At 37.4% G+C, this 16,274-nt stretch overlaps 1 protein-coding gene across 1 annotated transcript; it reads right to left on the bottom strand.

The window, feature by feature from the left end:
- Positions 1 to 626: 626 nt before the first annotated feature.
- Positions 627 to 16,167, bottom strand: LOC311305555 (apolipoprotein B-100-like). Its single transcript, XM_084433339.1, has 26 exons — positions 16,057 to 16,167; positions 15,398 to 15,436; positions 14,332 to 14,444; positions 14,076 to 14,221; positions 13,588 to 13,732; positions 12,741 to 12,893; positions 12,302 to 12,426; positions 12,118 to 12,203; positions 11,528 to 11,978; positions 11,088 to 11,205; positions 10,819 to 10,965; positions 10,500 to 10,711; positions 10,144 to 10,372; positions 9,791 to 9,970; positions 9,476 to 9,679; positions 9,147 to 9,311; positions 8,815 to 9,020; positions 8,462 to 8,635; positions 8,235 to 8,365; positions 7,935 to 8,136; positions 7,672 to 7,844; positions 7,371 to 7,546; positions 7,159 to 7,274; positions 6,691 to 7,064; positions 2,173 to 6,578; positions 627 to 2,024 (listed from the first exon to the last, which is right to left on the bottom strand). The coding sequence occupies exons 1-26, from the start codon at positions 16,109 to 16,111 to the stop codon at positions 861 to 863; spliced, it is 9,690 nt and encodes a 3,229-aa protein (XP_084289465.1). The 5' UTR covers positions 16,112 to 16,167; the 3' UTR covers positions 627 to 860.
- Positions 16,168 to 16,274: the final 107 nt, after the last annotated feature.

The following is a 16,274-nucleotide window of genomic DNA, read 5'->3' as shown; positions in this document are numbered from 1 at the left end:
TATAATAGTAAATTTTTGCAGCATCATAGAATAATTCAGGAATCTGGTTTTGAGTGAAATATATATGAATAAATATATTTATTAAGCATTTATAACATTTGAGTTAGAAATGGCTCATTATTTGGCAGATATACTGTACGTCATAATAAAGTCACCCTTTTTAGTCATGCAGTTCTAACTTCTTATCAACAAATTATAATGCATCTGTAAATGAGTTATTAGTCATTAATTAACACCTTTATAAAACCTTTACAAAAGGAATCTGAATGATAAAAGACCATTCGCCAACAGTGAACACTGAACCAGACTATTTGAGCAAGCAAGATTTCAGATTGAACAGTTTACTCACAATTTGATTTGTAATATTTCTATTATTTCTTTCTTTATTATTATTTTTATCAGACTAGAATCTGTGGAATATCTGATCAGTGTTGCCCTGTCTACTAAATTTAACTGAAGTGCATCTTAAAACTTATCTGTTTTCCCCTGCTGTTTAGTGACACCCAGTGGTGAGTGTATGGTCAACCTATGATATTCAGAAAATGAAGATGTACATACCAAAGAATGAATAAAGAAAATAAGAACTGTATATAAGAAAATGCAATGCAAGTGTCAAAGTATAAGGAACACATAACACCTTATATGCAGTACAAATGTTTTGTTTTATTGATACTTCAATGTCATTGCTTATTAAATAAAATAAGACAGATTGTAACATTCAGATATTTACTTTAAAGAACATTATTCTAAATTAGTCACTTACAAAACAAAAAGAGGGAACCAAAGCAGCATGGGCTAAATATTTTGTGGGCATAACACTTTTAATGAGGCAATCTTAATCATTACTCTTGGTAAAGAGTTTAGCTAATTAGTGACTTGATACAAGGATGAGAAATCATTCTACTGAAGAAATCCCATATGAATGGAATAGGAATGTCAATGTCCATCTCTGTGTCACTTATTCTGACATAAAACGGGATGTTCTTGATGGCATCTTTGAGGGTCTTAGTAATTTGGTCCCTGAGAACTTCCAGTCGGTTCATTATAGATTTAATCCAAGCCTGGATGTCTTCAATCAGTTGCTCAATGGTCATCTCAGCAAAAATGTCCTGGGCCTTGGCTTTGACAGTTTTATAGTAGTCTTCAATAATTGTCCTGAACTTCTCAGCCTGCTCAGTTATTTCACTCAGGCTATTGGAATTGACAGCATCAGAGAAGACTTTAGAGATCCAGGATGAGAGCTTGTCGAGATCTTGAAATTTGATAGTGTTAAAGAGCTCCTCTGCTTTCTCCACACTAAATTTCAGGATTTCAGACAGTTTATGCACAATGGTCTCAAAGCTTACATCTCTTAGACCCTTCACAATGGTAATAATTTGGCTTTGGAACTTCTGAAATGCAACATGGAAGTCATCCAACACATCTCTTCCAGTGATAATATGGGTAGACCCAGGAATTGTGACTTCTACTTTTCTAATATGTTCAATGACAGCTTTAGCACATGAGGTAAAGATCTCTGGCACCTTTGTGATGGCCTCCTCGATGACATCAAAAATGAAGACACTGATTTTATTGTAGACCTCAAGTCCAGAGAGTTTCTCAGCATGTCCAGGAAGCTGGAACTGGGTGTCCCTCATAAATGAAATGGTTGCTTCCAGTAGGGCTTGAATATTCTTCTGGTATGCTCTTAGGATCATTACAATGTTGTCTGAAATCTTACTGCTGATTCCTGCGAGGTCAGCATCAGCAATCTTTTCAGCTGCTCTCTCGTACATGACTTTACCTTGATCTTTGATGTGATCAATGACACTCTCTAGCTTCTCATACTTCTTGCTGATGCCATTGTAAACTGCAGTAATGTAATATGTTATTGTGTCTTTCAAATCCTTTAATGAAGCAACTTTCTCCTTCAGCCACAAAAGAATCTGATTTGGGACCTCCTTGTTCCACTGTGTCTGGAAGCTCAGTCTGTTTGAGTTCATTACCGCAATGTCAACCTTCAGAATGTCCACATTATCCTCAGACTGTAATAAAGAAACAGAAAATGTTATAATCATGTCACCTTGTAATTGAACGTTCAAAATATTTAAGATAGCAACAATTGATTGATATGTAAGATACACTAAATGTATAATAAATTGAAATATTCTAAAATGATAAACAAATTCTTACTGGGATTGCACCAAAAAGTCTTCCTGTATGGTGGGATAAGTTCTTGCTCTGTAGCTGAAGACCAAGAAGTCCAGCAGACGGGGAAGATACAGAGACAGTAAGACCTTCTTCTGCATTTCCAGTTAATTCGTGGTAAAGCATAAATTTCATATCTGGTAGATTGACTTTGGCAGTATTTGAAACAACAGCCTTTGAGACTTCTGTGTTGGCCTCAAGAAGTCCATTATAGTTGTTCTCAAAATATTTATGCTCCACAATCAGATTGGTTAACAATTTCATCCCTGACTTCATGTTAAAGGTTGCAGAGCCACTGGTTTTGCCATTAAAAACACCAAACTCAGATGTAGCCAGAGTTTCAAACTGGGCAGCAATTTCATCCTGATTAAGGATCTCAGCCTTGGTATTAATGGTGATCATAGCAGTTTTCACAGATAAGTCATAGGTCAGGTCTCCCATGACAGGGATCATAATGGATTCCTTTATACTGGGAAGAGGGATCTTGGCCAAATAAGGACATTCGTATATATCAGATGAGATTTTGGCAACTGTGAAAATGGGTATTTGAATTTTCCTAATAACAGAATTGAGGGCTGGCTGAATGTTGAACATCTCATGGTTCTTCACATACTTAAGCTTTGCATCCATATCAAAGGTCTGCTGAGGTGTGATCAAGATTGTTTTAAGGCCTGTGTCCTCCCATAAAGAAAATTTCTCTACATACGGTGTTTCCTTGTTAATGAAAGGGATAGTCAATTTAGGAATGTTAATTGGCAAGGTCAGCACATTAAAGTCAGCCTCACCATTGACTGATGCAGAGATCTGAATTTCCTTCTCGCCATTAGCCATACTGATATAATGAGAGTACTTATATTGATTGATCCTAGCAAGACCGGTCCAGCTTGCCTGTTGCACAGAGGGACTCAGAGTTAAAGTCATATCGTTTTGCAAATCAACCTTACTGGATAACTTAAAGGGAAGCATCAGCTTTATGTTTTCCTTGTTCTTGGTATCAAAGATCATTTTAAAAGGCACAGCCTTGAAGTTAATTGTGTTGGTAATGGTGCCTTCAACTTTGCCAATCAGTTCAGCATCATGAGACCCACTTAGCTCAAACATGAGTTTCTTCAAAGAAATCTGCCCTTTTACTGCTGCAATGCTTCTCTGGATGAAGGGAGTTTCTGTCTCTGCATGCACATTAAACTTAATCTGAGTCAAACCACTGGTCTCAACATCCACTTTCTGCTTCATCTTGAGAAGACTACTCTCAGTGTCACCATTAAAGTTCAGTTTTATGGACTCTACATTCATCACAATCTCCAAGTTACTCTTATGGTCTCCTTCATCAGAATAATCAAGGATAGAGTATTTTCCTTTGCCATCATTTCCAAGGGTGAGAGTAAATATACCAGATTCAAGCTGAGCGGCAGCTTTTTGGGTCATTGTTGCTTCACTGAAGATGTTGGCCACTGGCATGTTCACACTGTGGATGTAAGAGGTCTCCAAAGTACATGAGAAGCCATTCTCTGTGCTCAGTAATGCATTGTTCTCTAAGTCAGCTGTGTATGGTTCTGTGGTTACCTTAGCTGTGGTCTTGGAAGATACCTGGGCAAAAACGTCATTGATGGACATTTCTCCCTGGTGATCAAGAGAGAAAGCCATGTGATTGGCTTTCACTGTCTCAGTCAGGGACAGCTCTTTCATTCTAGGGATGTTAAGGTGAGCAGTGGCATCAAATGTATAGGCCAGGAGATCAATGGGAGTCTGGAACTGAGAATTCAGATTAGCAGTGATCTTGTCTGTCGAGTTCTTGAGTTCAGCGATGGTCTTCAGAGTGTGCTCGGAGGATTTGATCTCAATCTCACTATGCAGCATTCCAAAGCAGGGGACTTTAATGAGGTCAGTAGCAATCTGCTTTACTTCATCAGCCAAGGTGTCAAAATCATAAGCAATCATTTCATTGACTTTGGTAATTAGTTGTTTTGTCAGTTCATTAATCTGTCCAAAGATTCTTTCAGGTTTTATGTCAAGATGGTTTAGGTAACTTGCAGCTGATTGCATAGTTTCTCTTAGCTCATATTGTTTCATTAAATCCACAGCATTATCAATGATTTTCTCGACCTTTGCCTCAACCTCATATTCTGCCAAAACCTCATTAATTTTGCTGAAGATTTCATTTATCTTGGTGATAATGCCAGTTCTTCGATCCAAACTGTCAATCAAGTTCCTTAAATATCGCAGATGTTTGCCCATTTCCGTTACTACAGCTGTCATGTAGGAGGCAAAAAGTCTCACATCATCCAAGAACATATCTACATCAAAATTTTCAATTACTTGTGAAAGTTCCGTTCCTTTGCTGTAAAGAGTGGCTGTAATGTCATATTTATCATCAATGCCGTGAAGCATGTCAATGCTATGATCTTTCATGGTGAGCATTGAACTTTTAACATCCCTAATGACAACAGGCAGCTTCTCAATGAAAGGCAGGGAAATAAAATGACTATCACTGTTCTTTTCATATTGCAGAGCACTTGTTATGGCAAATTCCTGATTATCATTTGCTTTGTTCAAGAGGTTGGTGGACACTGTGCCTTTCAGTGTAATACGTATGTTCTTTGGAGTGTTGAAGATTTCCAGGGAGTGGTCAAAGGCATGGTCATTCAGCATAGACTTCATATTCATGTTAAAATTTTGCTGCTGAGGGGTGATAGCGCTGGTTATTTTATGCTGGAAGTTAGTTTCAATGGAGTTTCCACTGTTCAACTGGTGAGAGGTTGATGCCTTGTATTCATGCTTGTGTGAGTAAGACTTAGGTTCAGCTTGAATGAGCAGCATGCTTTTCACCTGGCCACTGTGTTTTCCATACAGGTTTAGTGATCCATCAGAATTGAAGGAGCTCTCAACATTCACACTAAAAGGTTCTGCTTTAGTGAGGATGTTGCTTTCCAGTCGGAGAGAGGGAGAGATGAAGCGCACCTCATTGCCGAACTTTGTGGAAAATCCAACAATCTCAAACTCAGAGCTCTGAGTCATTTGAGTGCCCAAGAGTTTTCCAGTGGTGCTGCACTTTGCAGTGGCTGTCTGGTCAACATAGGTGATCTCATATGTATGTCTTAGTTCCTCTTCACCAAATGCCCCTTTCAGAGTTCCAGTAGCTTCCATCCTGTAGGGCTCTGCCGTCATCTGGGCATCATTGATGTAGTTGACACCAATGACTTTAAGTTCATTGTTGACATTTAAAGATACTTTAAAGTCATGCATGTCCACTACAATTTTGTGCTTGTAGAAGTTGTTCTCATTCAGAAAGTTGTCTGACTCAGAGCGGATGGCCAGAGATTTGAGGGTAAGTATCAGAGAGTCAGTGTTTTCTATTTTCATCTCCTGATTTGATGCAATCAAGTTGTTGGAGAGGTTCAGGCCATCTTCATTCAACTTGAAATTTATCCTGTTTCTAGTGTTGACACTGAAAATGTCTCCCTTGTACATACTGTTTAGGTATACCTCTGAGCTTGCAAGTCTTCCCTCAACTTTGAGTTCAGCACTGTTCTCGTGGACTGTTCCTTTGGTAGAGACAGACATTGTTGCACCAGTGGTTGTAATGCCACCATGGAAAATGTTTTCAAAGGTCAGAGAGCTGACCTGGGCACTGGTGGTACAGCTAGTGGTCAGGCCATCTTTGGTGAATGACAGGGTGCCCTTGTTGGAGGCACGGTTGGCAGCAAAGATGATAGTGGCATCAGTATTGAGCTCCAGTCCCTGGGTGTTCAGGGATCCAGCAAGCTGGGAGAAAGCTCGGTTTGTGTTATCATCAGCCTGGGACTCAATCCTGAGAGCAACTTCCTTCATGGTTGCAGTAAAGTCTACCTGGTTTTGAAGCTTTCGCTCATTAGATTTGGTGACAGAATCAGACTTAATGGTAAACTGAGCTTCTTTCAGTTCAATGTTGAACTTGGTGGTGTGATGGACTGGGTCATTCTCTATGTCAGTGTTCGATTCAAAAGAAAGTTCTCCATTGACTGCTTCAGCTTTCATCTTGTTTACAATTTGGAGAATGGGACATCTGACACTGAAAGTGGATTCAGCTTTTGCCTCTCTGGTTTTGGGTTGAAGTATAAAGGTTTGGGTGGCAGTGGTCGTAGTAGACATTGATCCTACTTTTAGTGATCCATCTAAATTGCCATCACCTGTCATTTCAGAAGATAATAAAGCCTGGGTTGTGTACATCATAGACATCTGCATACCCAGAGGGCTGAAGGCTTCAATCTTGTAATTTCCTGTTGTTTTCACTGCATCTGTGATTTTGGCTGTTTCCATTAGGCTGAAATTTGCATCTAAGAGCTTATGCTTCAGGGAAGAAATTATGTCGAACTTCGCAGTGTCCTCTGAAATGCCAGCAGTTTGTGCAGATCCTGTATATAACAGATATGGAAATTACAGAAATTATAGAAAAATGTATCCAAGGACCGATATCAATACACTAAATTCATGTATCATGTATACTGCATGTATGCATGTGTTTACCTTCCACAGTAAAGGCAAGAAGTTCCAACGGGCTGTTAGCAACAACTTTGTAGCCTGCAGTGTAGCTGGACTTATCGACAGTGTTGTTGCCACCAGAGAAAACCACCTCTATATCATACAAGTTAGTGCTGACTTTTGCAGATGCCTCTACCATTCCGAGAAGAGGCATTGAGAGATCATAGCTGGAGGGGATGGAGAAGGTGGGTAGACTGAACTGTTTAGAGGGCAGCATTAGACCAATCTGAGGCATAGTTAGGTCAGGGGTGGCCATTGTGGGAGGGATTTTCAGGTCCTCAGATGTCTTTCCACCAAGAGGCAAAGGAATGGTGAAAGTGACACGATCTTTGTTGAACTTGTATTTGAACATGCTCTCACTGTAAAGAGAATACACATTTTAGGAAGTGAATAGATATGCACCTTAGAAGTTGGATTATGTAGATAAAAAAAAAAAAATTGCATTAATCTTACGTGTTCATGAACACCCTTTCAGGCATAGATGGAATAACCAACTCAGGAATGTTCTCTCTTAGTGTCTGAAGGTAGGGCACATCAGAAGCAATCTTATCCATCCAAATGAGGTAAGCCTGTAAAATTAATGAACATACTGGTATGAACATCATTAAAACAAAATACTGTTTGTAATGAATACTGTTTTCAATTGAAATTATATACAATCATACCTCCCAGAGTTTTGCATAAATATGACGGAGCTTCATGTCAGTCCTTACAACTTTATGTTCCATGATGTCATCAAAGACCTGATCCAAGCGACTCTGAAGAGGTGCTACATTAGGCATCAGCTTCTGTATCTCAGAGTCTATGTCAGACTTCATCTCTATCTTCATCTCATCTTTAGCTGTTGTAAAAGCACATTTTCACTTGTCATATTTGACAGAATAGATGATTGATTTAATATAATAAAGATTTTAAATTAATAATCAAGAGTTTACAAAAAACAGTGACAGGAAATAGATCCAATACCATATTGGAAGGTAATCTTCTGCACAGAGTTGGTCTCTGGGAGCTTGATGTTACTCTTGAGTTCCACGGTCAAATCTTCAACACAGTTCAGGGTGGCAGTAAGAATGCACTCAGTGTTAAGTGAGGGCACAATCAACTGAGCTTCCAGCAAGCCATCTTTCATGGTATCAAGCCTGTTATTAGCAGAAACTTGTCTTTAGATGAAAAGAATTTTGGTTGTCCATCGACAAGTGTTTCAAAAAGTTATCTGGATCTCTACTTACTTTGCACGACCAATGAGAGAAAACTGGTGAATATTTTTGTTGGAGATATCAATGGCGATCTTCTTTCCCTTGGCAATGCTGTCAGTGACACCAACTTTGATTCCAGCCTCAATATCATAGTCTGGAATCGCAATGCTGGTGGTGAGAGTATTCTTGTTCCTGTTGTACTTAATAGTAGCAGATGCCTCTGTGGGCTTTTCACCTTATGATTAGAAAAGAAAAAAGTAATTAGCCACCTTTGATCAATTTAGAGATATAGTGGTCATGATTTAAAATTCACTGTTGTTAAGAATTACATGCCTTCTGCTTGCAAAATCATTTTCAGAGAATCTACTTTCTGGCGACCTTCCTTGCCCTCGTTCAAGAGATCGTAGGCAATAGTTGCTGTGTACTCAGTGATGTCACCAGTGGGCTGGATACCCAAAACAAAACTGTGGGAAAGTAATAATTTTTGCACAACAGGCATTGAAAAATGAAGTAGAGGAATGATTTGGTGTGTTTTTGCATGGAAAATATTTTATTCTTACTTAGACTCTCCATTGAAAGGAAAGTATGGAGAATTTCTCTCAGCTCTAGAGTTAATTATGGTGGTGCAGAAATTGATCCCAGAGATAAGGGGGCTGCAGTGTGCTATGGCAGTCCTGTCACCTGTGTCAGGAACAAGTGTGACCGGGGTTTTGGACACCATCACTAGCTTGTTGCTATTTGTGAAAAAATGACAAGAGGTTTCCCATTATGTCTTTGTTAAACAGTTGACTTGACCAGTATTGTTGAAAGCTGATGATATTTCTTTCTGTATATTTTCTTTATTTGTATGAAGAGAGTATACATTTTAAATAAAGCATTGAAGTATGTTTCAGACATATAACACAAAAGATACCTGACTCTGAAGAGTTCGGTAGTACCCTTAGGTGCCGGGATAGACAGCTTTATTTGACCATCGACCTTAGTGATTTTGGCATTGAAAGAGCTTTCATGGAACATATTAGTGTGCATTTCCACAGCAGAGACAACAAACTTGGGGATATGGACTCCCATACGGGTAACAAATTCTACTGCCATGGAGGGTGAAAAGGACAGTTCATGCTGTGAAAAGAACAGGGAAACTCTTGTAATGCTAATAAACATGTCAGTAATATAGCAATGTAGCAGTTTTTATACAATAACCATCTAGCTATTGAACAAATAGTAATCAGGGGCAAAATTTTGTACCCTGCCAGGCTCCATGTGCAGACCACCCTCAACACCAGGTGCAAAAGTCCCAGACAGAGCAAACTTCAGGGGGAATCCAGAGGCAGTTGGGAGGCTGAACTCATTATCCATAAAGATGTAGTGAGCAAAGATGCTCTGATCTCCAGACATTAATACCTTTGTAATCTATTGAAACAAGAATAATATGTATTTGCATTTATAGAACCTGAAAAACAAACTGTTCTTAAAGTATAACAAAGCAAATCTTACCAATCAAGCAAATACCAATTGCTGTCTGATATATGAGCTAATATAGACATATGATATGTATGTAAAATGCATATACATACCCAAGCAGGTGAGAATTTGAGGGCCTGAATATATGTGGCCATCCTATCAACAATAGCTGACAGTTCATTGGTACTCTTGATGTATCCCAATTCATTCCCCATGATCTTTAAGTAAGCCATGGCCTCTGGGGAGTCCTGGTTGTACAGGTCCTTTGCAAGCTTGTTAAAATTGCGCACCATTTCCCTGATAATGTTCTCAGGAACCTGTCAAAGAGAAGGTCCTGATATTATCTAGCCTTGGATACATGCATCAAAACCTCAATCATGTAAATAATCAAATTTTTTAGGGTTGGAATAAGCAATGGATATCAGTACCTGTCTCTTAGTTTTTTCTGTTCGCAGAGGGTCAACCCATTCTTGCAGAACCTCATTGATTTTGTTTGGCATTTTGTCCCCAAACCAGTACATTGCCTTGGAAATCGTATCAGGGAAGAAGCCATTGCTTCCAAAGAGAGTCTCAACAGTTGGCTCAAATCCTTTGCCGTCCATACCAAACTTGGTGACAAAAAAATGAACAATAATCATTTTAAATTCTAAAAGTCACGTGTGTGTGCAACAAGTAGAACAAAATCAAGAATTGGTACAAACAATTAGTAAAACTTAAAACATATAACAATGTAGTTTCACAATTAACTAATTACAAGTACATATCGCATGAAGATTCCTACCTCCATAAAGTCAAGGTTGTAACTGAAGGCTTTTAGGGTTGTCTCAAGCATAACCTCTCTGGGCAGCTGGCTGCTGGGATCAAAGATGATGCTTCCCTGTGTGCTGGAGCCTATGACATCCTTTCCTGGCATAAATATGTCCATCTTATAGTTACGAGAAAGCTGAGTGTAGTTTGAGTGGGTAAGCACCTCATCATCCTGCATGACCTCAACTATCCTTTTGCCCAACCTGGGAAGGAAAAAGTTATTGTCTTAAGGAGAGGATAAAGAGCAAACTGAAATGATAGACAGCAGATGATATGCAATGAAATGTTTTAAACTCAGTCTAAATAAAACTGAAAAACTGAGTAACATACTCTTGAATTTCAGGATCCCTGGAATGAATAATGTTGTAGAAATGAGAAGCCACAAATGACTTGACTTGCACATTCTGGTCCTGGGTAATGATCTTCTTCGCAACCTCCAGATCGCTTGCCTCTGGCTTTTTCATCAAGATAAGATATGCAGCCAGTCTCTTCTGAACAGCACCTTTGGCATAAAGGGCCACTCTCTGAATGTTGGAACGGACCTGAGCGTGAAAAATATTAGTGTGAAGTTGGTTAGTTTTTGTAAGAAAGTTCCACATAATTGGTTCTGAAGAAATGTAAATAGATGGACAAATCCAGCAATACTTACATCAGGAGTCACAGACATACGTCTAAAAGCCTGGATGGCAGACATCTGGACGGATAGGGTGGTGGCAGGCTGTCTCATGCACTTAAGCAGAGTGGTCTTCATGTTGGGATCAGCTGCTTCCATAGCCTCACCCATGTTTCCAATCACCTAAACAGGACAGGTTATAATAATTATAATAATCATAATAATAACATTATATTACTATATTGGATATATTATTACTGGATTTGTTTTTACTAGTGTGAATATGTCCAGGAATATAGACACACCCTTAAGGTCAAGAAGATCAGATCTTTCTCGCCAGCACAGTCAGCACCAAGGATTGAGGTAATGAAGTTATACACCTCAAGAATCTCAGAGGTGAGCTGACCCTCAGCTTGGAAGTGCCTAAGGGATATATTATACATTGTCAGTTACAGTGGACATATCCAGACATATTCTGACCCCCCCAGCATATGTTGTGTTTTGGATTCTGGTGTGTATATGTCCCCATCTAGCTTTTTAACTAGCTTATAGCGCATGATTACTTAGTTTCACTAGAAAGACCATACAGGTGACAATTTTCACAAACTATGTTTTGCAGCTTATATGATGGCCACCACTTTACTAGTATGAACAAACCTGGACAAGCATGGAAAATCAATCTCTGCTGGTCTTTTCAGCAGGGAAGTGAAAGATTCTATAAGAATGGTACAAAGAGTTTGCTTACCGCCTTACAGCATTACTGAGAGCATACATTATTGGCTTGCTCTGCTTGGTCTTGGCAATCTCCAATATGTCTTTCACCAAGAGGCCAGTAGGGCTGTGCATCATTCCTAGAGCATAGACAGCAGCATCTACCTCGATGGCATCAGTGTCAAAGGTCTTCAGGAGACTGAACATGGCACTACCACACTCTGGGGTGCCACACTGAGTCAAAGCCTGCCAAGTCAAGAGCTTGTCCTCCTCCACCATCTGAGTAATGGCCTGCTGAAAAACCTCATGCTCAAGTCCACGGAGTTCAGACACCAAACTCTGGAACGTGTTGGCACTCTGCTGGCGATCTGTTTTTTCGTTCATGGATTTCAGCTCCCTGAAGATGAACAGCAGAGCCTCAGAGGTTTGGACTGGGGCTTTGACCTCTACTGCTTCTAGAACCAAGTCCTTGGGGTTAGTAGAACCTGTATTGTAGAGAGTGGGATGATGTGTGAGTGAAAGTGTCTGGAAATGTAGTCAGTATTCCTTAACTTTTAACCAGACAAATCAAATCCAAAGATCTTTAATTTATTTGAGATATACAGTGAAACTGGGAATACTCACGGTAATCAAAAACTCTGTCATTGATCTTGCTGGTTTCCTGAAGAGTTAGGATTTGTTTCACAAGAGAAGAGAGACCATACTTGTTCCTGCAATGGAAATTAAATACATTTGAATGAATCAGGACCACTTGTACCACTTATGCATTAGGAAATGTAGCTAGTGATTTGATGTCAGTGTCACTCACTGGTAAGAGAAGGGAAGGAATATGTGCTTTTCTGTGCATGTGGCAGATGTCATGTGCTTCTTCTGGTTGTCGAACTTATAGTTGCAGGTCTGGGTACTGCCAATCAGCTTGGACAGAGGGTATTGCTGTTGACAAACACATACATTTAAGTACAAATATCTGTTTCTTGAAATATATGAGTACCATTTTCTTTCCACCTGTTGTTGGCTCAGTCTGTATGATATAATGATTTTGTCAATATTGCTTAGAGGTAACTTGCTTAATCTTTACCTAATTGTTAAAACATTTGGTAATGGGTAAATTACACTGAGGATGATGATTAATGGAATAAATGCATTTATTTAAATTTATAAATAAATAAAAAAAAATGAAGAAGCAATAATTGCAAGATTCAACCAGCAGAGGGTGTAATAAAAAAATATATATATATTTCTCTCACCAAACTATTGATGATGGCAAGAGGGCTGGTGTGGCTTCTTTGGGTTTTGAAAGCATCACATCCTGACAGGTCCCTAGTGATGGTGACATCAGTGGCAATATCTTCCTTGGTGTTGACCTTGACGTCAGTGGCACAGATTCCATGGACAGTAACCTAGATGAAACAAGGAAATCTAAATCAATGCGAATACATGTTTGTGTACAGGCTTTTGCTTTTACAGATCCTCACTTACTTTCAGTCACTGTTTGCATTTTTTTGCAAAAAGTACTGGCATATATAAAGTCAGTGTACTCAACTGATATTCCACTATTATGAGTAATTATTATGTTATTTTTATTTATTAATTTACTGGGCCATATGGCCAAAGGTTATGTAAAACTAATATTTTAATTACAATCTTTGTTTAATTTTATTACTACTAATGAGTAAAGTCAAACTACTCTAAGGTTAAATACAGTAATGGTGTAGTGGGGATTGGAGGGCTCTGTTAGAGAAAGGATATTGTTTGCAAATTAAATATTGTTTTACATAAAATTACAATAATGATTATACTAAGCAAATATGCAAAAGCTAGCCTCAAAACACTTTTCACCAAATCATGAGAGTACTAACATAATTGTTTAAAATCTGTCATGAGGATATTGATGATGTTAGAGGCAATGTAATGGATATTAGGTAATTGTCTCCTATCAGCTAAGTGCCTTAGGTCAAGATCACCTTGTTCTTCATTGGAATTTATTATTCTAGATAAGAAGATTCATTGCAAACAAGTTCAACATAACAATAAAAGGCAATTAATACCTTTACAGATTAGGACCTTAAGGAAGAAGTAAATATGTTTATGTACCATGTCTTTGCTCTGTTCCTTCTCCATGACAGGCACAATCAGGGCAGAGATGATACCTCTCTTGAAGTTCAGAATGTTGGTTTCATCACCCTCAGGATAGAGTGTCACACCAGTTTCACCCTCAACTACAAACTTCAGTACATTCCTGTTCAAAGAAAATTAATGGCTGTTGAATAACTTCTTGAGTTTCTGGACAAATTTAAAATCAATTTATTATAGACTGGAGAACATAGCCTAGTTCACAATGTCTTAATAAACACAAACTTTAATTGTTGTTGGGTCCAAAGGTAACTTTAAAATATTTAAAATGTTAGTGTTTGTTAGGGCAGTGTAAACCAGTCTTACAATATATAGTTTTAAAGGTATTTTTTATTTTTCACAGGCTGTTTGTATATTTTAGCTATACTGGCTTTGCTCATTTTAAATATTTGTGAACTTTATTATTTGGGTCAGTTTCTCTAAAGCTGGGAAGGGAAACTTAAACATACTTTTCCATGGCAGACTGAAAAGCTTGGGCCTCAGAAGCAGGTGAATAGATGGGTGCCGCATTTGCATCTGTTCCGACCACCTCAGTTAGGGAGCACTCACTCGTCCGGAGCTCAAAGCTGCATGCCACAGGCACATCAATTTCAACCTATGGATGGAAGGGTGTTAATGACTTTAAGAAACAAACAAAACAAAAAAACAGGGAATATATATTGAGAAACTGTATAGTTAGATATGATTTCTCAAATTTCGATGTACCTTGCAGGACAATTTGGGGCCATTCATGAGAGGAGAGGTCCCAGTCACCCTGTTTTGGATCTCTGCTTCATACCGATATGTATATTTTTTGTAGATCTTAAATCTTTTAGATACTGTAAATAAAATAAATACAAGGTCAATTAAAAAAATTATATATTTGAAACAATAATCACATGCTGATAAACAGTCATATTTAAGGTTTCATATATAAGGTTTCCTTTGCTAACATTTGTTAAACAGTACATTAGTTACCATAAGCTAACAATGAACAATAATTCTACAGCATGTATTAGACTTAGTTACTATTATTTTCAACCTTTACTAATACATATTTAAAATTAAAAGGTGTATTAACTTTAGTTAAATTAGTAAAGTGTGAACTAACATGAATAAACAATGAACAATTGTATATTCATTCAGAACAAAGATTGCTAAATGTTGTATAGCGCAAGTATATATAGCGAACTGTTAGTTCATGTTAGTTAATATAATATATTATAATATATTATATTAACTAATGTTAACAAATTTAAACAAACCTTAAAGTGTTAATCATATTTTCAGTACATTTGGTTTTCAATTAATTTCTTGTTTTCCAATAAAACATTTTTTTTTTTTTTTAACTGTGGATTGTTTTGATAGAATGTAAATGTAATATAAATTTTGAATATACATTTTGCCTTTTGGCACTAGACTTTTCAATAATTTTTCTTAGCGGTCAAATTATCAGATTATTATTTAAAATATTACTTATTAAATTGCATTTCATATTACATTTTTTTATCTAATCAAGATGAGCAATAAGAAATATGGACTCTGTCATCCTGACTCAAGAACTGTCTGTTGTTGATAAAGAGTACATAGGCCAGGTTACAATGGTGATCTCATTTATTGAGGGTTCAAAGTAAGTGTCAACAACAATTGGTACAGTGAGTCCAACAGGTAAAAGGTCAGGATAAATTGTATGGAACTTTAACATGTGTGAGTCATAGACACCTCAAATACAAATAAAAATAAAAATAAAAATGAATCAAAGGATTAGAAATAAAGAAAGAAAAATACTTACAGTGACATCCTGGATGAGAATTGGACTCAATTTCTTGCTCTGGCGAGAAAAAGTCATTTTGTAATTACATTAAACATAACATTAAAAAATAATGTATCCAATTAAAAAAATCTATTTTTAAGGTGAATTTAACCATTCAAACAACTTTATCTTTAATAACACATTCTGAATTCAACTAAAAACAGGACATAGGATACATAGGATGAAGCAAAATAAATAAAGCATGTTTATCTTTTAAACATAACATTAAAAGATCATGTATTTCAATTAAAAATATCTAATTTTAAGGTGAATTTAACCATTCAAACAACTTTATCATTAATAACATGAATAGCCTTGAAATAATATAAAATGCAAAAAAAAAAAAAAAAAAACAGGATATAGCAGACATAGGATGAAGCAAAATAAATAATGCATGTTTATCTTTTAAACATAACATTAAAAGATCATGTATTTCAATAAAATAAAATAAATAATTTAAAGGTGAATTTAATCATTCAAACAACTTTATCATTAAAAACATTAATAGCCTTGAAATAATATAAAATGCTAAAAAAAACAGGATATAGGAGACATAGGATGAAGCAAAATAATGAATGCACTCTATATGCACTGAAAATCTTTTAATGCACCAGAATGCAAAGGAACTTTATACTCACGGGCTATGGCATAGGTGCCAAGCATCAGCAATAGGCAGAACTTCACACTACCCATGCTGGGACAGACGAAGCTCAGAAGCCCTGAAACTAAAGCGAGTCTTCCTCCAAACGAAGACTGATGGTGATCCCCTGGCGTGCATCTTTTATACTCGGATCTATTCAGTCCAGTGTTAATCAAGGGTTGCAACAGGTCCAAAGTTCCATCAGCCAGTGTGGCA

This window comes from Rutilus rutilus, assembly GCF_951802725.1.
Source record: "Rutilus rutilus genome assembly, chromosome: 15".
Taxonomy (NCBI): domain Eukaryota; kingdom Metazoa; phylum Chordata; class Actinopteri; order Cypriniformes; family Leuciscidae; genus Rutilus; species Rutilus rutilus.
This window is presented reverse-complemented; position numbering and strand designations above follow the sequence as displayed.